At 46.7% G+C, this 22,543-nt stretch overlaps 1 protein-coding gene across 1 annotated transcript; it reads right to left on the bottom strand.

The window, feature by feature from the left end:
• Positions 1-381: 381 nt before the first annotated feature.
• On the bottom strand, positions 382-22,056 carry tmem129 (transmembrane protein 129, E3 ubiquitin protein ligase). Its single transcript, XM_079531286.1, has 7 exons — positions 21,697-22,056; positions 18,935-18,993; positions 12,553-12,810; positions 11,870-12,030; positions 6,069-6,228; positions 3,660-3,732; positions 382-1,136 (listed from the first exon to the last, which is right to left on the bottom strand). Exons 1-7 carry the CDS (start codon positions 21,887-21,889, stop codon positions 937-939), a joined length of 1,104 nt encoding a protein of 367 aa, XP_079387412.1. The 5' UTR covers positions 21,890-22,056; the 3' UTR covers positions 382-936.
• Between the last annotated feature and the right edge of the window lie 487 nt (positions 22,057-22,543).

Here is a 22,543-nt window from a genome sequence, read left to right as displayed (position 1 = left end):
CCACCATGCACCGAGTGCCGCGCTATGAGCTAGCAGACCACCATGCACCGAGTGCCGCGCTATGAGCTAGCTTGTAGATCTATTTTTTTCAATAGCTAAAGTATAACAATGCTTAAAACACCAAAAGGGGTTCCCGCCCAGAATGGGCTAAAGTCACAATACCAACTTTGATGAGGCAGCATTGTGTCGTTTTAAAAAACATGTTTAGTTTTTGTTTTCCATTTCCTGAAAAGTTAATATTTTGGACATAGAGGGATTACAGGGGTACAGGTACACTGCAAGGGGACAATAGAGTGTCGCAGCCCCGCCCCCTACCAGGGCCCAGTCCCGCCCCCTACCAGGGCCCAGTCCCGCCCCCTACCAGGGCCCAGCCCCGCCCCCTACCATGGCCCAGGAAATTATTCTCTGTTCATTTTCCTCATAGACATTTCAGAAAGTATTTATTTAAAGACGTTTACGCCGCGCGGACAAAGCCAACTCGAGTCGTGACAAATCATGACAACAAACACAATTTTTTGGGCCGAACAAATAATTAGAAAGAAGAAAAAAAACGGCAGGTTCTTCGTTTGGTCCAAAATATTGTTTGTGTTGTCACGACTCCAGTTGGCTTTGTCCGCGGCGTAACAGTCTTTAAATAAATACTTTTTGAAATGTCTATGGGAAAAATGCATTGGGATTAATTTCCTGGGCCATGGTAGGGGGCGGGACTGCGACGCTCTATAAAGGCACATAGTCAAAAGTCATCAAGCAGAACCCTTGCATCTCCATATTTCATCTATTTATGTTCACAACACTTTGGAACCCCCAAATAACCCCAATTAATAAGAACCCTTGAATCAGACAAACGTGTCGCAATAATGGCGACGCAACGCGCTGTGAGCTTGCAGATGGTCGCTGCGTGTGTCTGTCCCTCCGTCCGTGCGTCCTTCCTTCCGCTCAGCGGACCAGACAGACGTCCAGGATGCAGAACTTGGCCCTGCAGGTGGGGCAGGGCACGCGGCTGGCCAGCCAGGTGTCGGGTCTCTGCTGGTCCTGGCGGCTGGCGAACCAGCGGCCCATGCAGGACACGCACCACATGGGTCTGCAGAAGCACTGCTGGCACTCTGGCTCCCCGCCACCGGCCTCGCCTCCTCCTCCTGCAACGGCCGGGGTGGAACATGTAGAATTAATTACACATGTTTTGGACTTACATTTAGTAAGAGACTGTGTGTGTGTGTTTGTACGATTACTACAAAACAAGCTAAAATAAAGGGATTTAAGATCATTAAACCATTTAGGCCTGACGTCGAAATAAAAAAAACGTTCGCTCTGAAAGAATATATATTCAAAGATCTGTGCTGCATTTTTCACGTTTTTTCAAAAATAGCAGACCTACAAGCTCGTAGCGCGCCACACACACACACACACACACACACACACACACACACACACACACACACACACACACACACACACACACACACACACACACACACACACACACACACACACACACACACACACACACACACACACACACACACACACACACACACACACACACGAGCCATCTAATAGAAGAGTTACGACATTGAGGGGGAAGAAACCGAGCGCTCGAGCGCTGTTCATGCAGCCTGAACTGAGACAAGCTGGAGTTGGGAATACATAAGACCAATTTTAGGCACGTGTGCAACATGACAACTGTTTTAAAGTATTGTACAGTGACAACTAAAGTCTCTGTAATGTTTATGTTGTACGATTACTACAAAACAACTAAAGTCTCTGTAATGTTTATGTTGTACGATTACTACAAAACAAATAAAGTCTCTGTAATGTTTATGTTGTATTATTACTACAAAACAACTAAAGTCTCTGTAATGTTTATGTTGTACGATTACTACAAAACAACTAAAGTCTCTGTAATGTTTATGTTGTACGATTACTACAAAACAACTAAAGTCTCTGTAATGTTTATGTTGTACGATTACTACAAAACAACTAAAGTCTCTGTAATGTTTATGTTGTACGATTACTACAAAACAACTAAAGTCTCTGTAATGTTTATGTTGTACTATTACTACAAAACAACTAAAGTCTCTGTAATGTTTATGTTGTACGATTACTACAAAACAACTAAAGTCTCTGTAATGTTTATGTTGTATTATTACTACAAAACAACTAAAGTCTCTGTAATGTTTATGTTGTACGATTACTACAAAACAACTAAAGTCTCTGTAATGTTTATGTTGTACTATTACTACAAAACAACTAAAGTCTCTGTAATGTTTATGTTCTATTACTACAAAACAACTAAAGTCTCTGTAATGTTTATGTTGTACGATTACTACAAAACAACTAAAGTCTCTGTAATGTTTATGTTGTACTATTACTACAAAACAACTAAAGTCTCTGTAATGTTTATGTTGTATTATTACTACAAAACAACTAAAGTCTCTGTAATGTTTATGTTGTACTATTACTACAAAACAACTAAAGTCTCTGTAATGTTTATGTTGTACTATTACTACAAAACAACTAAAGTCTCTGTAATGTTTATGTTGTACTATTACTACAAAACAACTAAAGTCTCTGTGATGTTTATGTTGTACGATTACTACAAAAACAACTAAAGTCTCTGTAATGTTTATGTTGTACTATTACTACAAAACAACTAAAGTTCTGTAATGTTTATGTTGTATTATTACTACAAAACAAGCTAAAATAAAGGGATTTAATATCATTAACCCATTTAGGCCTGACGTCGAAATAAAAAAAACGTTCGCTCTGAAAGAATATATATTCAAAGATCTGTGCTGCATTTTTCACGTTTAAAAAAAAATAGCAGACCTACAAGCTCACAGCGCGCCACTCTGTGGCGCGCTGTGAGCTTGTAGATCTGCTATTTTTCGATAGCTAAAGTATAACATAATGCTTAGTTAAAACACCAAAAGGGGTTCCCATCCAGAATGGGTTAAAGCTGGGCTGTTGCCTGAGTCCAATGCATTTCTGCCTACTTACGGTCCAGGACTTGCCCCTATTTGTTGTCCCCGTTCTCAAAAGAAGTCTATGTAGGAGAGCCTCCATTGGACTGAAGCCGCATGAAGTGACCAATAGAAGTCTATGTAGGAGAGCCGCCATTGGACTGAAGCCCCATGAAGTGACCAATAGAAGTCTATGTAGGAGAGCCGCCATTGGACTGAAGCCCCATGAAGTGACCAATAGAAGTCTATGTAGGAGAGCCGCCATTGGACTGAAGCCCCATGAAGTGACCAATAGAAGTCTATGTAGGAGAGCCGCCATTGGACTGAAGCCCCATGAAGTGACCAATAGAAGTCTATGTAGGAGAGCCGCCATTGGACTGAAGCCCCATGAAGTGACCAATAGAAGTCTATGTAGGAGAGCCGCCATTGGACTGAAGCCCCATGAAGTGACCAATAGAAGTCTATGTAGGAGAGCCGCCATTGGACTGAAGCCCCATGAAGTGACCAATAGAAGTCTATGTAGGAGAGCCGCCATTGGACTGAAGCCCCATGAAGTGACCAATAGAAGTCTATGTAGGAGAGCCGCCATTGGACTGAAGCCCCATGAAGTGACCAATAGAAGTCTATGTAGAAGAGCCTCCATTGGACTGAAGCCCCATGAAGTGAAAGGAGTTTGCGTAACTCTGACACACTACTAACCTTCCACATGGCAGAATCTGATGAGTTTGGTGGATGCTGGAACCTGCATGCAACCAATACAAGGCTCCAATTCCTGAACAAAGAGGAGACAGAGAGAGAGAGAAAGATTAGTCACACACTTTAAATTTGTTCTCCGCATTTGACCCATCTCTTGGCGTGGTGAGCCGCAGCGTGCACCGCGCTCAGGAATCATTAGTTGATTTGACCCATTGATGCCCAGGGAGGGCATTGGGTCCCATTTGTACAGTCTTTGGTATGACCCGGCCGGGGATCGAACCCCCGGACCTCCCGGTTTCAGGGCGGACACTCTAACCACAAGGCCACCTTCTGGTCATTAAAGGGGAATTCCACTCATTTTCAACATTTGACTATGTCATTAATATACCTTAGAGCTGTTGTGTGGAAATAATAAAAAGACCCCCAGTTCTAGGAAACACAGAATGGGGGGACATTTTTATTATATCCACACAACAGCTCTAAGGTATATTAACACTTTAATTGCCCGGAACTATTTAATCCATTACATTCATGTTTAATCCATTACATTCATGTTTAATCCATTACATTCATGTTTAATCCATTACATTCATGCGCCCAGTCGATTTATAAACACGGACGCCTTTTCCGGACGAACCGGCCGGAAGTTCATGATGTTGTGTAGCAGCTAACAATAGCCACAGCACTTTAGAATCGATCGACAACAACGGGAGACAAGAATAAATCTATCGAGACTAGCGACTGGACCGCGGAGCACCGTCTAACACAGGATCTTTTTTCAGAAAAAGACGGGATGATTTAGATCGCGATTTATGAACGTTTTAAGATTTTTGTTTTCATCAGCTAAACAGAGGAGGGAGTTTTTTGATGACGTCTCAGTCTTGCGCATCACCGAGGAGAGCCCAGCAGGCGTGCCTGGGCTATACAGCCAGGCGATCTGTTCTCGTATCAATAAACTTCGTCTTTAGGACAATACTTCGTCCTGAGCGTCGGGCGTTACTAATAGAAAGGACAAAGAACTTCGTCCTGGGCGATTAATCTGTTAATGACATAGAAAAAATGTTGAAAATTAGTGGTATTCCCCTTTTAACATTAGTTCGTTAACCATTCTGTTGTTCTGTCTGAGCCCTGAGAGAGAAAGATTGTGTGCAACATCTCAGCGCCTATTAGAGATCAGCCTATTAGAGATCAGCGCCTATTAGAGATCAGCCTATTAGAGATCAGCGCCTATTAGAGATCAGCGCCTCAGCGCCTATTAGAGATCAGCGCCTATTAGAGATCAGCGCCTCAGCGCCTATTAGAGATCAGCGCCTATTAGAGATCAGCGCCTATTAGAGATCAGCGCATATTAGAGATCAGCGGATGAGCCTTTTTGTCACCCGAATCCGAGCATTAATTAATTAATCCAATTTATATATCCGCAACCACCCGAAATCCGCTGCAGGGATAGCCAATCTACAAGCTCACAACGCGTCGCTGGCTCACTGCGACGCGTTGTGAGCTTGTAGATCGGCTATTTATAAGTTGTGTCACTCACCACTGCCGACAGTTCACCGGTCTACCTGTTCGCTGGGCAGCCTGTACTGAGGTCTACCTGTTCGCTGGGCAGCCTGTATTGAGGTTTACCTGTTCACTGGGCAGCCTGTATTGAGGTCTACCTGTTCGCTGGGCAGCCTGTATTGAGGTCTACCTGTTCACTGGGCAGCCTGTATTGAGGTTTACCTGTTCGCTGGGCAGCCTGTATTGAGGTTTACCTGTTCACTGGGCAGCCTGTACTGAGGTCTACCTGTTCACTGGGCAGCCTGTACTGAGGTCTACCTGTTCGCTGGGCAGCCTGTATTGAGGTTTACCTGTTCACTGAGGTCTACCTGTTCGCTGGGCAGCCTGTATTGAGGTTTACCTGTTCGCTGGGCAGCCTGTATTGGGGGTTACCTGTTCGCTGGGCAGCCTGTACTGAGGTTTACCTGTTCGCTGGGCAGCCTGTATTGAGGTCTACCTGTTCACTGGGCAGCCTGTATTGGGGGTTACCTGTTCGCTGGGCAGCCTGTATTGAGGGTTACCTGTTCACTGGGCAGCCTGTATTGAGGTCTACCTGTTCACTGGGCAGCCTGTATTGAGGTCTACCTGTTCGCTGGGCAGCCTGTATTGAGGGTTACCTGTTCGCTGGGCAGCCTGTATTGAGGTCTACCTGTTCACTGGGCAGCCTGTATTGGGGGTTACCTGTTCGCTGGGCAGCCTGTATTGGGGGTTACCTGTTCGCTGGGCAGCCTGTACTGAGGTCTACCTGTTCGCTGGGCAGCCTGTATTGGGGGTTACCTGTTCGCTGGGCAGCCTGTATTGGGGGTTACCTGTTCGCTGGGCAGCCTGTACTGAGGTCTACCTGTTCGCTGGGCAGCCTGTATTGGGGGTTACCTGTTCGCTGGGCAGCCTGTACGGGAGGTTGAGCTCCACCTGGGCCTTGAAGGTCTCCAGGAAGAGGTCGCTGATGGTCTGGTGGATCACCACGTTGGCAGCGTTCCTGATGGGAGCGTGGAGCTTCTCGCGCAGCTCCGAGTACTCTGTGGAGTTCAACCTGGGAGGAAAACGTTACAGCCGTTTGTTGTCAACACTCAACACACACACACATTCTAGTTGGATCTGCACGGGAAGCGCAATAAATACACGATGGAACCGAACCGTGATCGGACGAAGGTTACATTACAGCCGAACCAGATACAACTGCTGCACACGCGTATTAACCCATTTAGACCTGAGGACGATTCTACAAATGTCTTCTAAATCCTGACAGTTTTCTGAAACACCCATGTTTCTGTGTTCTCAAATTATTTCATGTCAACGACCCCAGAAATGTTATGAAATTGGCCGCCGACCCCCATCTGAAAATATGTTGTTCCAGGGACCCCCCCCCCCCATCTGAAAATATGTTGTTCCAGGGACCCCCCCCCCCCATCTGAAAATATGTTGTTCCAGGGACCCCCCCCCCCCCCCCAGAAGCAAGGTTTTGAGTTTAAAATGTTCACTCTGTAATAATATATATTCAAAGATTTGCACCACATTTTCATGATTTAAAAAATAGCAGGCCTACAAGCTCGTAGCGCGGCACTTGGTGCCACGCTATGAGCTTGTAGATCTGCTATTTTTCAATAGCTTAAGTATAACATAATGCTTAAAACACCAAAAGGGGTTCCCGTCAGATTGGATTAATCCATTTTGGGGCGGGAACCCCTTTTGGTGCCACCGAGTGGCGCGCTACGAGCTTGTAGGTCTGCTATTTTTGAAAAATCGAAGAACGACTGACTGAGTGGCAGGAGATGTACGACCCTCAGTTCTGGCCAGCCGGGTCAGTCATCAGACAATTCTTCGAGCCTCGCCGACCAAGAGGAGTAACAGGCGGGGTGAGGCTACCAGAGAGGATCCCTTTCCCGAGGAGAGAGGGGATGTCGCGCCCAGGAGTTGGTGCACCTACAGCCCCCGCGGACGTAGCGGTGGAGGTGGCGGCGGACAGCGGGGAAACCAGCTGCCCTGACGGGGATAGCACAGGCTAATAATGCGGGTTGTGTCCTACAATTCTCCTGGCCTACGAGTAGGGCATACGGCTGCTAGTGGTGGATACACTGCTGGATGACTGTGATGTCTTGTGTATACAAGAAACTTGGTTGGCCAAGCAGGACTTGGATAAACTAAACACCCTGCACCCAGACTTCCATGGTGCTGGAGAATCCACCACGGACCTCAGCACGAGAATTCTCCTCAGCACGATAGCTGGAGGAGTTGCAATTTTATGGAATATTAAATATGACCCTATGGTTAAAATGTTACATTTAAATGTGGACTGGGCCATTGGGCTTGAGTTTAATTGCAATGGTAAGAATTGTATTATTCTCAATATTTACACGCCATATGAGTCCTACGATCATCTCGATGAATTTGTGAGCAGGCTTGCATTTATTCAATCCTTTATTGAGGATAACAACTTGTCATGTATTTATGTCCTGGGTGATTATAATGCCGATCTGACGGATAGTAAGTCTTTATTTGCTAAAAGTATGGTGAGGTTTACAAATGACGCTAATTTATTAATATCAAGTAAAGTGCTCTTGCCTGACACGAGTTTTGCTTATGTTAGTGAAGCATGGAATACTACTTCCTGGTTGGATCACGTGGTTTCCACTGTTGATGCTCATGCCTCGTTAGAAAGCCTTGACATATGTTATGGGTTAGCTACATCTGACCACATCCCTATTGCCATGGTACTAAATATGGATAATGTCCCCTCGCTGGCTAAGAATGAAGAAAACAGAGAGGTTAAAATAGACTGGGGTAAACTATTGAAAGCTGATATCCTTAAATATTGCTTTTGTTCTGATGAATTATTGAGTAAAGTGAATTTGCCCATGAATGAACTGTGAGGACTCCTCCCATGGTGAAAGTCTATGCCTGATGTATGATGAAATAGTGAGAGCTCTTCATGATGCTAGCAGGTTTCTATTCACCCGCCCTAGAAAGGCCAAGAACATCAAGCCAGGGTGGAATACATTTGTAGCTAGCCACCATGCAGAGGCCAATGAGGCCCATAAGGCCTGGGTAATAGCTGGCAGGCCCAGACAGGGACCTGTCCTTGAACATAAAAAGAAAACAAATGCAAAAGTACAAATATGCATTAAGGTTTATAAGCAAACAAGAGCAGGCCCTGAGTGCTCAATCTATGGCTAATAATCTACTTGATAATGACATCACTAACCTTTGGAAAGAGATAAAGTCCCTTAACAGGGCTAAAACAGCACTCCCATGTAATGTAGAGGGGGTGACAGATCCAGTGGGCATCGCTGCCCTCTGGAGGCAGCATTATGCAACACTATTTCATTGTGTGAAGGGTGAGCCTTACCATATAGGTGCTCTAGAAGAGGATAGTATATTCTTTAACACCCATGAGGTTGTTAATGCCATACGGCAACTTGCTGACAGAAAATCCAGTGGTCTGGACAATATTACAGCAGAACACTTAAAGCTAGCTGGTCCCAGATTGGCAGTGTTGTTGTCTATCTGCTTCTCAGGGATGTTGACTCATGGCACTTTACCAGAGTCCATGCTGTCTGTCGTTCTGGTTCCTATAATAAAAGACAAAGCTGGGAAAGTAGGAAGTATAGATAACTACAGACCCATAGCTCTTGCCAGTATTGTGTCTAAAGTACTAGAAAAACTACTCCTTGATAGATTAAGTATATACATTTCCACCACTGACAATCAGTTTGGCTTCAAGCCCAAACATAGTACAGACTTATGTATTTATGCTCTGAAAGAAGCAGTGCAGACCTATAGAAGGCAGGGCTCTACTATGTATTTATGCTCTGAAAGAAGCAGTAGAGACCTATAGAAGGCAGGGCTCTACTATGTATCTATGCTCTGAAAGAAGCAGTAGAGACCTAAGGCAGGGCTCTACTATGTATCTATGCTCTGAAAGAAGCAGTAGAGACCTATAGAAGGCAGGGCTCTACTATGTATCTATGCTCTGAAAGAAGCAGTGGAGACCTATAGAAGGAAGGGCTCTACTATGTATCTATGCTCTGAAAGAAGCAGTAGAGACCTAAGGCAGGGCTCTACTATGTATCTATGCTCTGAAAGAAGCAGTAGAGACCTATAGAAGGCAGGGCTCTACTATGTATCTATGCTCTGAAAGAAGCAGTGGAGACCTATAGAAGGAAGGGCTCTACTATGTATCTATGCTCTGAAAGAAGCAGTAGAGACCTATAGAAGGCAGGGCTCTACTATGTATCTATGCTCTGAAAGAAGCAGTAGAGACCTATAGAAGGAAGGGCTCTACTATGTATCTATGCTCTGAAAGAAGCAGTGGAGACCTATAGAAGGAAGGGCTCTACTATGTATTTATGCTCTGAAAGAAGCAGTGGAGACCTATAGAAGGCAGGGCTCTACTATGTATCTATGCTCTGAAAGAAGCAGTAGAGACCTATAGAAGGCAGGGCTCTACTATGCTGGTTGGTTTTATTGATGCGTCGAGAGCTTTTGACAGAATTCATCACTACAAGCTCTTTAATAAGCTCAAGCTTAGGGGTGTGCCAAACGGTTTAATACGCATTCTTGTTTACTGGTATGCTAACCAGAAAATGCAGGTAAAGTGGGGGAGCACATTATCCACCCCTTTTCAGGTGGGTAATGGTGTCAGGCAGGGGGGGGATTTTACCCCCAGCCCTCTTCAATTTATATATGGACGGCCTGTCAATGCAGCTGGAGGGGTGCAGAACAGGTTGTATGATTGGTGATAGCCTGATTAATCATTTTATGTACGCGGATGACCTTGCCATACTTTCCCCTAGTAGCAGTGGGTTCCAACAGCTACTCAATGTATGTACAAATTATGGGTTTGACTTTGATATTCTTTATAATGCTAAGAAGAGCATGGTACTGATATGTAGAACTAAAGAAGATCTGGAACTTAAGTTTCCTGCCTTTCATCTGTCTGGTCAAATTATGGGCGTGTCCAAGATTACAAAATATCTTGGGCATATCATAACAGATACCTTAGATAATGAGGACATGTTTAGACAGAGGAGAATGCTATATGTACAAGCCAACATGTTGGTCCGTAAATTTCACCATTGTACTACGGATGTTAAGGTAAACCTCTTTAGAGCTTATTGCACCCCTCTCTACACAGCTCCACTGTGGGTGAAGTATAAGAAGGAGAGTCTACGCAAGCTGCAAGTAGCCTATAATGACTGTCTTCGAATCCTGTTAAAAAAACCCAGGAGCACTAGAGCCAGTGGGCTTTTCTGTTCATTGGGTCTCACTACATTCATGGCTCTGTTGAGGAACCTGACATTCAAATTCATGAGCAGGCTGGATCGCTCACTGAATGGACTCATTGAACAGATGACAGACCCAGGCCGTAGTTCTGTAAGGTACACTTCTACCATCAGAGGACACTGAATGGACTCATTGGACAGATGACAGACCCAGGCCGTAGTTCTGTAAGGTACACTTCTACCATCAGAGGACACTGGCACGAGTGCCTCGCTTAGAGTAGTAACCTGTGGGGCTGGGTAAATGTACTGTATTTTTATTTATTTTTATTCTCTATTTGTGATGTACTGTCTTACCTTGTGGGCCACGAGCCTGTAATAAAGTTTATATATATATAGAAACATAGCTTTTTCAGAAAACTGTCAGGATTTAGAAGACATTTTTAGAATTTGATCTCAGGTCAAAATGGGTTAAGTGCGCGCATGCTGGTCGGCCAGTAAGGAGGGAGTCACACACCTGATATCATGCTGGTCGGCCAGTAAGGAGGGAGTCACACACCTGATATCATGCTGGTCGGCCAGTAAGGAGGGAGTCACACACCTGATATCATGCTGGTCGGCCAGTAAGGAGGGAGTCACACACCTGATATCATGCTGGTCGGCCAGTAAGGAGGGAGTCACACACCTGATATCATGCTGGTCGGCCAGTAAGGAGGGAGTCACACACCTGATATCATGCTGGTCGGCCAGTAAGGAGGGAGTCACACACCTGATATCATGCTGGTCGGCCAGTAAGGAGGGAGTCACACACCTGATATCATGCTGGTCGGCCAGTAAGGAGGGAGTCACACACCTGATATCATGCTGGTCGGCCAGTAAGGAGGGAGTCACACACCTGATATCATGCTGGTCGGCCAGTAAGGAGGGAGTCACACACCTGATATCATGCTGGTCGGCCAGTAAGGAGGGAGTCACACACCTGATATCATGCTGGTCGGCCAGTAAGGAGGGAGTCACACACCTGATATCATGCTGGTCGGCCAGTAAGGAGGGAGTCACACACCTGATATCATGCTGGTCGGCCAGTAAGGAGGGAGGAGGCCAGTAAGGTAAGGAGGGAGGAGGCCAGTAAGGAGGGAGTCACACACCTGATATCAGCCAGTAAGGAGGGAGTCAGTAAGGAGGCCAGTAAGGAGGCCAGTAAGGAGGGAGTCACACACCTGATATCTCCAGTAAGGAGGGAGTCATGCTGGTCGGCCAGTAAGGAGGGAGTCACAGTAAGGAGGGAGTCAGTAAGGAGGCCAGTAAGGAGGCCAGTAAGGAGGCCAGTAAGGAGGGAGTCAGTAAGGAGGCCAGTAAGGAGGCCAGTAAGGAGGCCAGTAAGGAGGGAGTCACAGTAAGGAGGGAGTCAGTAAGGAGGCCAGTAAGGAGGCCAGTAAGGAGGGAGTCACACACCTGATATCAAAAGGCTTGACAGCGGGGTTGATACTGGCCACTCTCAGGGTCAGCATCTGTGTGGGCGTGGCCGTGTCTGGGCTCAACTGGTGCTGTCTGGACTCTGTCACGGTCAGGTGGCTGTCACTCTGCAGCGCCACGTGCACATAGTAGGTGGTCACCTAGGCCATGCACACACGCACACACATGCACACGCACACGCACACACACACACACACACACGCGGGTGAAATTTGTTTTTGTGCAAGCTCAGTCGTTTGATATTTTACAGCACTGTGCCTCCGTACATTGACCAGCTTTATGTTGATGCTGATCTTCCTTTTCCAGCAGCGTGTGTTGAGACTCTGGACATGACAAAACACACTGATGATTTAGGCCATGTTTGATGACCACCCGGGGGGCCCCGGGGGGCCCCGTGGCCACTACATACCTTTAAGACCCAGGTGTCTGTGATGACCACCCGGGGGGCCCCAGGGGGCCCCAGGGGGCCCCGTGGCCACTCCATACCTTTAAGACCCAGGTGTCTGTGATGACCACCCGGGGGGCCCCTACCCCCCGGGGGGCCCCCCGGGGGGTAGGGGACCCCGGGGGTAGGGGTATGGTAGGGGTATGGTACGGGTAGGGGGTAGGGGTATGGTACGGGTAGGGGCCCCCCGGGGCCCCTACCCGTGGCTACTACATACCTTTAAGACCCAGGTGTCGGTGATGACCACCCGGGCCCCGGGGGGCCCCGTGGCGAACTTATCGATCCGCCGGAACTCCGTGTTGATGCTGGTGGCCACGGCGCCCCAGCCGGAGCGGGGGGGCAGGGCGTGGGCCTGCAGGGCCCGGCTGATTGGGTGGTTGGACCAGCGGAGGCGGGACCAGTGGATGACCAGCAGCCAGCACGCCGCCTGGAGGCCGAGGGAGAGCAGGAGGAACGCCCGCCAGCCAGCGCTCACCTATAGGAGTGATACGTCACACCGTTACAACGCTCACCTATAGGAGTGATACGTCACACCATTACAACGCTCACCTAGAGGAGTGATACGTCACACCATTACAACGCTCACCTAGAGGAGTGATACGTCACACCATTACAACGCTCACCTAGAGGAGTGATACGTCACACCATTACAACGCTCACCTATAGGAGTGATACGTCACACCGTTACAACGCTCACCTAGAGTGATACGTCACACCATTACAACGCTCACCTAGAGGAGTGATACGTCACACCGTTACAACGCTCACCTAGAGGAGTGATACGTCACACCGTTACAACGCTCACCTAGAGGAGTGATACGTCACACCATTACAACGCTCACCTAGAGGAGTGATACGTCACACCATTACAACGCTCACCTAGAGGAGTGATACGTCACACCATTACAACGCTCAACTAGGAGTGATACGTCACACCGTTACAACGCTCACCTATAGGAGTGATACGTCACACCATTACAACGCTCAACTAGGAGTGATACGTCACACCATTACAACGCTCACCTAGAGGAGTGATACGTCACACCATTACAACGCTCAACTAGGAGTGATACGTCACACCGTTACAACGCTCACCTATAGGAGTGATATGTCACACCGTTACAACGCTCACCTAGAGAAGTGATACGTCACACCATTACAACGCTCACCTATAGGAGTGATACGTCACACCATTACAACGCTCACCTAGAGGAGTGATACGTCACACCATTACAACGCTCACCTAGAGGAGTGATACGTCACACCATTACAACGCTCACCTAGAGGAGTGATACGTCACACCATTACAACGCTCACCTATAGGAGTGATACGTCACACCATTACAACGCTCACCTATAGGAGTGATACGTCACACCATTACAACGCTCACCTAGAGGAGTGATACGTCACACCATTACAACGCTCACCTATAGGAGTGATACGTCACACCATTACAACGCTCACCTAGAGGAGTGATACGTCACACCATTACAACGCTCACCTATAGGAGTGATACGTCACACCATTACAACGCTCACCTAGAGGAGTGATACGTCACACCATTACAACACTCACCTAGAGGAGTGATACGTCACACCATTACAACGCTCACCTATAGGAGTGATACGTCACACCATTACAACGCTCACCTAGAGGAGTGATACGTCACACCATTACAACGCTCACCTATAGGAGTGATACGTCACACCATTACAACGCTCACCTAGAGGAGTGATACGTCACACCATTACAACGCTCACCTAGAGGAGTGATACGTCACACCATTACAACGCTCAACTAGGAGTGATACGTCACACCATTACAACGCTCAACTAGGAGTGATACGTCACACCATTACAACGCTCACCTAGAGGAGTGATATGTCACACCATTACAACGCTCACCTAGAGAAGTGATACGTCACACCGTTACAACGCTCAACTAGGAGTGATACGTCACACCGTTACAACGCTCACCTAGAGAAGTGATACGTCACACCATTACAACGCTCAACTAGGAGTGATACGTCACACCGTTACAACGCTCACCTAGAGAAGTGATACGTCACACCGTTACAACGCTCACCTAGAGAAGTGATACGTCACACCGTTACAACGCTCACCTAGAGAAGTGATACGTCACACCATTACAACGCTCAACTAGGAGTGATACGTCACATCGTTACAACGCTCACCTAGAGGAGTGATACGTCACACCATTACAACGCTCACCTAGAGGAGTGATACGTCACACCATTACAACGCTCACCTAGAGGAGTGATACGTCACACCATTACAACGCTCACCTAGAGGAGTGATACGTCACACCATTACAACGCTCACCTATAGGAGTGATACGTCACACCATTACAACGCTCACCTATAGGAGTGATACGTCACACCGTTACAACGCTCACCTAGAGGAGTGATACGTCACACCGTTACAACGCTCACCTAGAGGAGTGATACGTCACACCATTACAACACTCATCTATAGGAGTGATACGTCACACCATTACAACGCTCACCTATAGGAGTGATACGTCACACCGTTACAACGCTCACCTAGAGGAGTGATACGTCACACCGTTACAACGCTCACCTAGAGGAGTGATACGTCACACCATTACAACACTCACCTATAGGAGTGATACGTCACACCGTTACAACGCTCACGTATAGGAGTGATACGTCACACCATTACAACACTCACCTATAGGAGTGATACGTCACACCATTACAACGCTCACCTAGAGGAGTGATACGTCACACCATTACAACACTCACCTAGAGGAGTGATACGTCACACCATTACAACGCTCACCTAGAGGAGTGATACGTCACACCATTACAACGCTCACCTAGAGGAGTGATACGTCACACCATTACAACACTCATCTATAGGAGTGATACGTCACACCGCTCACCTAGATGAGTGATACGTCACACCATTACAACGCTCACCTAGAGGAGTGATACGTCACACCATTACAACACTCACCTATAGGAGTGATACGTCACACCGTTACAACGCTCACGTATAGGAGTGATACGTCACACCATTACAACACTCACCTATAGGAGTGATACGTCACACCGTTACAACGCTCACGTATAGGAGTGATACGTCACACCATTACAACACTCACCTATAGGAGTGATACGTCACACCATTACAACACTCACCTATAGGAGTGATACGTCACACCGCTCACCTAGAGGAGTGATACGTCACACCGCTCACCTATAGGAGTGATACGTCACACCGCTCACCTAGAGGAGTGATACGTCACACCATTACAACGCTCACCTAGAGGAGTGATACGTCACACCATTACAACACTCACCTATATGAGTGATACGTCACACCGTTACAACGCTCACGTATAGGAGTGATACGTCACACCATTACAACACTCACCTATAGGAGTGATACGTCACACCGTTACAACGCTCACGTATAGGAGTGATACGTCACACCATTACAACACTCACATAGAGGAGTGATACATCACACCATTACAACACTCACCTATAGGAGTGATACGTCACACCGTTACAACGCTCACGTATAGGAGTGATACGTCACACCATTACAACACTCACCTATAGGAGTGATACGTCACACCGTTACAACGCTCACGTATAGGAGTGATACGTCACACCATTACAACACTCACCTATAGGAGTGATACGTCACACCATTACAACGCTCACCTATAGGAGTGATACGTCACACCGTTACAACGCTCACTTATAGGAGTGATACGTCACACCATTACAACGCTCACCTAGAGGAGTGATACGTCACGGTCAACCCATTTTGACCTGAGAACGATTCTACAAATGTCTTCTAAATCCTGACAGTTTTCTGAAAAACCCCATGTTTCTGTGTCAGTCGTTCTCAAACCTTTTCATGTCAAGGACCCCCATGTAATATGCCACCGACCCCCATCTGAAAATATGTTGTTCCAGGGACCCCTAACCTGACTCCGCCAGATGGGGCAGCAGAGAGTAAGTACACTGGGTTCCCCCCTCCTGCTCCCATCTGGGAACTCTCAGGCAGACTTGATGCCCGGCCACAAAACGGCCTGGCCAATCAGCGGCAGCTAGAGGCGGGATCAAGGCAGCACTGTGTATGCCTTGATCCCGCCTCTAGCTGCCGCTACGAACTAGTTCAGTTCTTAGTTTATCATTCAATATTTTGAACTAAAGTTCATGGTTCCAAAAAATGAAATATTTTAGTTATTTTCGTTCTTTCTTTTTTGAATTATTATTATTATTATTACCACAGCCCATAGCCATATAGAACCTCAGACTTTATTGAATAAAAAAAACTTTGGGGGATTTAATAATAAAAAAAGAATTCCTTTAAAAAATATACATTTTGGAGAAAAAATAGCTCATATGCAATGTGAAATGCCACCTAATTCTTAATCCTTTTCCTTGTCTTTATTATGGGCCAACTTGTGAAAGCTGCATGCTTTTATTGTGAAGGGTCTCAGTTCTCACAGCCTGCATATTTCCACGTGCTGAAAATAGCTGATCTACAAGCTCACAACGCGTTGCGTCCGCAACGCGTTGTGAGCTTGTAAATCAGCCATTTTCAGCATGGAACACGTGTACGACGAAGAATAAATCAGGCATCACTGCGCTTCTGTGGAGGGAGGAAGATATATTTTGTTGGCCGAACGAGGCGATCATGTATGGACACTTGGACAGTTGGACAGCTATTTTTCGTGGCACATTATGTTTAATCACAACAACGTCACGTTTACTTTACCTCCTCAGTGTTTGGGTCGGGACATGTAGGACTGTATGTGTCTGCTGTCTACGTGCATATGCGCGAAATGTAGCATCTTCTGGATGCATCTCTTTAGCATTAACATTTCAATGGCGGAGGGTCGTTAGAGTCTATTGTTCCGTCGTTGTTATCGCACGTCTAATGGTTAGACGTGTGACAACAACAACGACGCAACAATAGGAAGCCTTCAGCCCAGTAGCTATAATATTGCTTTCGGGGGAGGGTTAGTGTTATTTTCGGTCAAATCAGGCGGCACACCTGGACACATCCAAAGGCACAGTAAAGTGCCGCGGCACACAGGTTGGGAAACACTGGCTTAAAACACCAAAAGGGGTTCCCGCCCAAAATGGGTAAATGCCAAGCAGGTCTCTGCATTGATACGGTCGACATGTTGTGTTAATCTCGTCTCGCTGTCATACTCGCTTTTAGTTTTGACTACCGCAAAGCTACCGTTGTAGCCGTTGAAGTCCAACAGAGAACTTTGCGCCATTGAGGGGGCAGAAACCGAGCGCTCGAGCGCTGTCCATGCAGCCTGGATGGAGAGGGACAAGCTGGAGTTGGAAATACATTGTTTTCAACGCGGGCGGCGCAAATAACAGCAATTCTAGGCAGTAGGCACGTGTGCAACATGACAACTGTTTTTAAAGTATTGCACCGTGACAACTAAAGTCTCTGTAATGTTTATGTTGTACTATTACTAAAAAAAACTATCTAAAATGAAGGGATTTAAGATCAGAACGAGCATTTATTATTATGCAAATTATCCGTAAAGCTGATAAGCACACTCGGATATTTCTTAACGGTCGGCTAACCGGCTATCGGTTAAATCACAAACTATTAGGGCATTTGAACACTGACTGATGCCTGTCAGTCACAATGTGGGACAGGGTCTCAATTTGAACACTGACTGATGCCTGTCAGTCACAATGTGGGACAGGGTCTCAATTTGAACACTGACTGATGCCTGTCAGTCACAATGTGGGACAGACAGGGTCTCAATTTGAACACTGACTGATGCCTGTCAGTCACAATGTGGGACAGGGTCTCAATTTGAACACTGACTGATGCCTGTCAGTCACAATGTGGGACAGGGTCTCAATTTGAACACTGACTGATGCCTGTCAGTCACAATGTGGGACAGACAGGGTCTCAATTTGAACACTGACTGATGCCTGTCAGTCACAATGTGGGACAGACAGGGTCTCAATTTGAACACTGACTGATGCCTGTCAGTCACAATGTGGGACAGACAGGGTCTCAATTTGAACACTGACTGATGCCTGTCAGTCACAATGTGGGACAGACAGGGTCTCAATGTGAACACTGATGCCTGTCAGTCACAATGTGGGACAGACAGGGTCTCAATGTGAACACTGATGCCTGTCAGTCACAATGTGGGACAGACAGGGTCTCAATGTGAACACTGATGCCTGTCAGTCACAATGTGGGACAGGGTCTCAATTTGAACACTGATGCCTGTCAGTCACAATGTGGGACAGACAGGGTCTCAATGTGAACACTGATGCCTGTCAGTCACAATGTGGGACAGACAGGGTCTCAGTTTGAACACTGATGCCTGTCAGTCACAATGTGGGACAGACAGGGTCTCAATGTGAACACTGATGCCTGTCAGTCACAATGTGGGACAGACAGGGTCTCAATGTGAACACTGATGCCTGTCAGTCACAATGTGGGACAGACAGGGTCTCAGTTTGAACACTGATGCCTGTCAGTCACAATGTGGGACAGAGAGAGAGAGAGAGAGAGAGAGAGAGAGAGAGAGAGAGACACTGACCTGATGTACATATCCCAGGTTCTTCTCAGGAGCAGCGATGCACATTCCCAGGTAGTAACCTGCAATACACATTACATTACATTACATTACATTACATATTACCATGTAGTAACCTGCAATACACATTACATTACATATTACATTACATTACATATTACCATGTAGTAACCTATTTAGGCCGGCCTGACGAAATTTAAAAAAAAGTCTTCTAAATCCTGACAGTTTTATTAAAAATCCATGTTTCTATGTCAGTTGTTCTCAAACATATTCATGTCAAGGAACCCCAAATATATATAACATTGGCCGCCGACCCCGATCTGAAAATATGTTGTTCCAGGGACCCCCCCCCCCCCCCCCCCCCAGAAGCAAAGATTTGAGTTAAAAACTCGCTCTGAAAGAATATATATTCAAAGATTTCAGGCACATTTTCACGATTTTTCAAAAATAGCAGACCTACAGAATGGGTTAACACACAACTACTGTCTGTCTGTCCGTCTCCCACTCTGAATTTCTGTTTGAGAGTATTTCTGTAGCCTGGGTTCCAAGCCTGATCGGCTGCGTTCCGATGATCTGAAATACTGACAGACATAAACACAGACAGAGAGAGAGAGTTCTGACCGAAAATGCACAATTTCTATATAGTTTCAGAAGATAATCTTCTCTCTACGTTTCGATGTAATCACAGCTCTCTTTACTTCATTGTTTTGTTTTGATTGTTTAATTAGTTCCACAATGCAAGTTTTCTCATGCAATTGAAATTTAAAGAGACACTGGGTGAGCTTGTAAGTTGTGTGGACTAAATATCTGACCCATTATGTGCAAATGCGAAACAGATGCACGCAGGGCCGTTCAGTGACTTACGACGAGCGCTTCCAAACTCCAACACTTAGAAAAATAATCACTTGCACAGAATTTCTTGACAGAAAGTAGGTCATAACATCTCTACGGTGGATTTTTATGACACAAAAGCTCGGCAGATTGAAAGAGGATAATTCAAGCTTGCCCTACAGCTGCAATGTTGGTGAGTTTAACGTTGTTTAATACAAGCAGATCACAAACGCAAATTGGATGAGTGGGGAGTCAATGGAGGGTATTGCAACTCTAGATTCATCCCATAATAAAAAAAATCTAGAGTTGCAAATTGCGGCAAGGACAGACCCAGGGACCCAGCCAGGGACAGACCCAGGGACGCAGCCAGGGACAGACCCAGGGACGCAGCCAGGGACAGACCCGGGGACCCAGCTAGCCGCAATTTGCAACTCTAGATTTGTTATGAATCTAGAGTTGCAATACCCTCCATTGACTCCCCACTCATCCAATTTGCGTTTGTGATCTGCTTGTATTAAACAACGTTAAACTCACCAACATTGCAGCCAGGGACAGACCCAGCCAGGGACAGACCCAGGGACAGACCCAGGGACAGACCCAGGGACCCAGCCAGGGACAGACCCAGGGACCCAGCCAGGGACAGACCCAGGGACCCAGCCAGGGACAGACCCAGGGACCCAGCCAGGGACAGACCCAGGGACCCAGCCAGGGACCCAGCCAGGGAACCAGCCAGGGACCCAGCCAGGGACCCAGCCAGGGACAGACCCAGGGACCCAGCCAGGGACAGACCCAGGGACCCAGCCAGGGACAGACCCAGGGACCCAGCCAGGGACAGACCCAGGGACCCAGGGACAGACCCAGGGACAGACCCAGGGACCCAGGGACAGACCCAGGGACCCAGCCAGGGACAGACCCAGGGACCCAGCCAGGGACAGACCCAGGGACCCAGCCAGGGACAGACCCAGGGACAGACCCAGGGACCCAGCCAGGGACAGACCCAGGGACCCACATAGCTGTCTTTATAGGAGTGGTTGCACCACACTCAACAAGGATAAATAAGGTTATAATAATAAAACCAGGAATGGGGATCATCACTCTTACCCAGGGGCAGCGCAGTGTTAATAAGGTTATAATAATAATAAAACAAGGAATGGGGATCATCACTCTTACCCAGGGGCAGCCCACAGTGTTAATAAGGTTATAATAATAATAAAACAAGGAAGGGGATCATCACTCTTACCCAGGGGCAGCGCAGTGTTAATAAGGTTATAATAATAATAAAACAAGGAATGGGGATCATCACTCTTACCCAGGGGCAGCGCACAGTGTTAATAAGGTTATAATAATAATAAAACAAGGAAGGGGATCATCACTCTTACCCAGGGGCAGCGCACAGTGTTAATAAGTTTATAATAATAATAAAACAAGGAATGGGGATCATCACTCTTACCCAGGGGCAGCGCGCAGTGTTAATAAGGTTATAATAATAATAAAACAAGGAAGGGGATCATCACTCTTACCCAGGGGCAGCGTGCAGTGTTAATACGGTTATAATAAAACAAGGAAGGGGATCATCACTCTTACCCAGGGGCAGCGCGCAGTGTTAATAAGGTTATAATAATAATAAAACAAGGAAGGGGATCATCACTCTTACCCAGGGGCAGCGCGCAGTGTTAATACGGTTATAATAATAATAAAACAAGGAAGGGGATCATCACTCTTACCCAGGGGCAGCGTGCAGTGTTAATAAGGTTATAATAATAATAAAACAAGGAAGGGGATCATCACTCTTACCCAGGGGCAGCACGCAGTGTTAATACGGTTATAATAATAATAAAACAAGGAAGGGGATCATCACTCTTACCCAGGGGCAGCGCACAGTGTTAATAAGGTTATAATAATAATAAAACAAGGAAGGGGATCATCACTCTTACCCAGGGGCAGCGCGCAGTGCAGCAGCAGCGTGACGCTGGTCCTCCGCACGTGGTGCTGGATGAAGCCCACGTCCTCGGAGCCCAGCCAGCCGGAGAACAGGCTCTGCAGCACGGCCACGTCGTTGGGCGTGAACACGAAGCAGAAGCAGAACACCACGTAGGCCAGCGTGAACGTGACCTCCGGACTCTCCATGACGACAACGACAACGAAAACAACATTAACCACAACACGAAAACAACACGACAAGTTCCATAATGTAGGAGTTGTTACAGTATAGCTTCAGTTAAGTGTTGTTTACGCCTAATAAGGACACAACAACAAGCCTTTACACGTCATCCTCCTCCTCCTGCTGCTGTGTGTTGTTTACTCTGGGTGTGACCCGGAAGCTTTACCTATCCTATACATCTATGTCCGGAACAGCCGAAGCTTCAAAATAAGAGTAATCTAATAGAAGAGTTAATGAAATTAAATGATGAAATGAAATGATTACTATATTTACCCAGGGTATCTGGGCTAAGATCAAGAACTTGTTTCCAGCCAGGCCCTGCTCATAGAACACATTTCATGGTAGTGGTTCAATGCCTTGTTCAAGGGCACTTCAGCGGTGGTAATTTTAACGTGTCGGACCGCTGATTCGAACTGGCGATCTTCCGGTATCAAGACCGCTCCGCTATCCGTTCGGCCACCGCTGCCGTTACGACATTGAGGGGGCAGAAACCTAGCGCATGAATTGGTTCAAGAGCAATTCAAGATTAAAAATGTATGTGTGCAACATGACAACTGTTTTAAAGTATTGTACAGTGACAATGAATGTCTCTTTCATGTTTATGTTGCACGATTACTACA

This window comes from Electrona antarctica (genome assembly GCF_951216825.1).
Source record: "Electrona antarctica genome assembly, contig: scaffold_49, whole genome shotgun sequence".
NCBI lineage: Eukaryota > Metazoa > Chordata > Actinopteri > Myctophiformes > Myctophidae > Electrona > Electrona antarctica.
This window is presented reverse-complemented; position numbering and strand designations above follow the sequence as displayed.

Excerpts from the sequence above, each read along its gene's own strand:
- tmem129 (XM_079531286.1), bottom strand. The coding sequence starts at position 21,889 with ATGGAGAGTCCGGAGGTCACGTTCACGCTGGCCTACGTGGTGTTCTGC. Across the intron at positions 18,994-21,696 it reads GCACTGCGCGCTGCCCCTGG|GTTACTACCTGGGAATGTGC; the intron begins GTAAGAGTGATG and ends TGTGTATTGCAG. Across the intron at positions 3,733-6,068 it reads ACAGGCTGCCCAGCGAACAG|GAATTGGAGCCTTGTATTGG; the intron begins GTAACCCCCAAT and ends CTCTTTGTTCAG.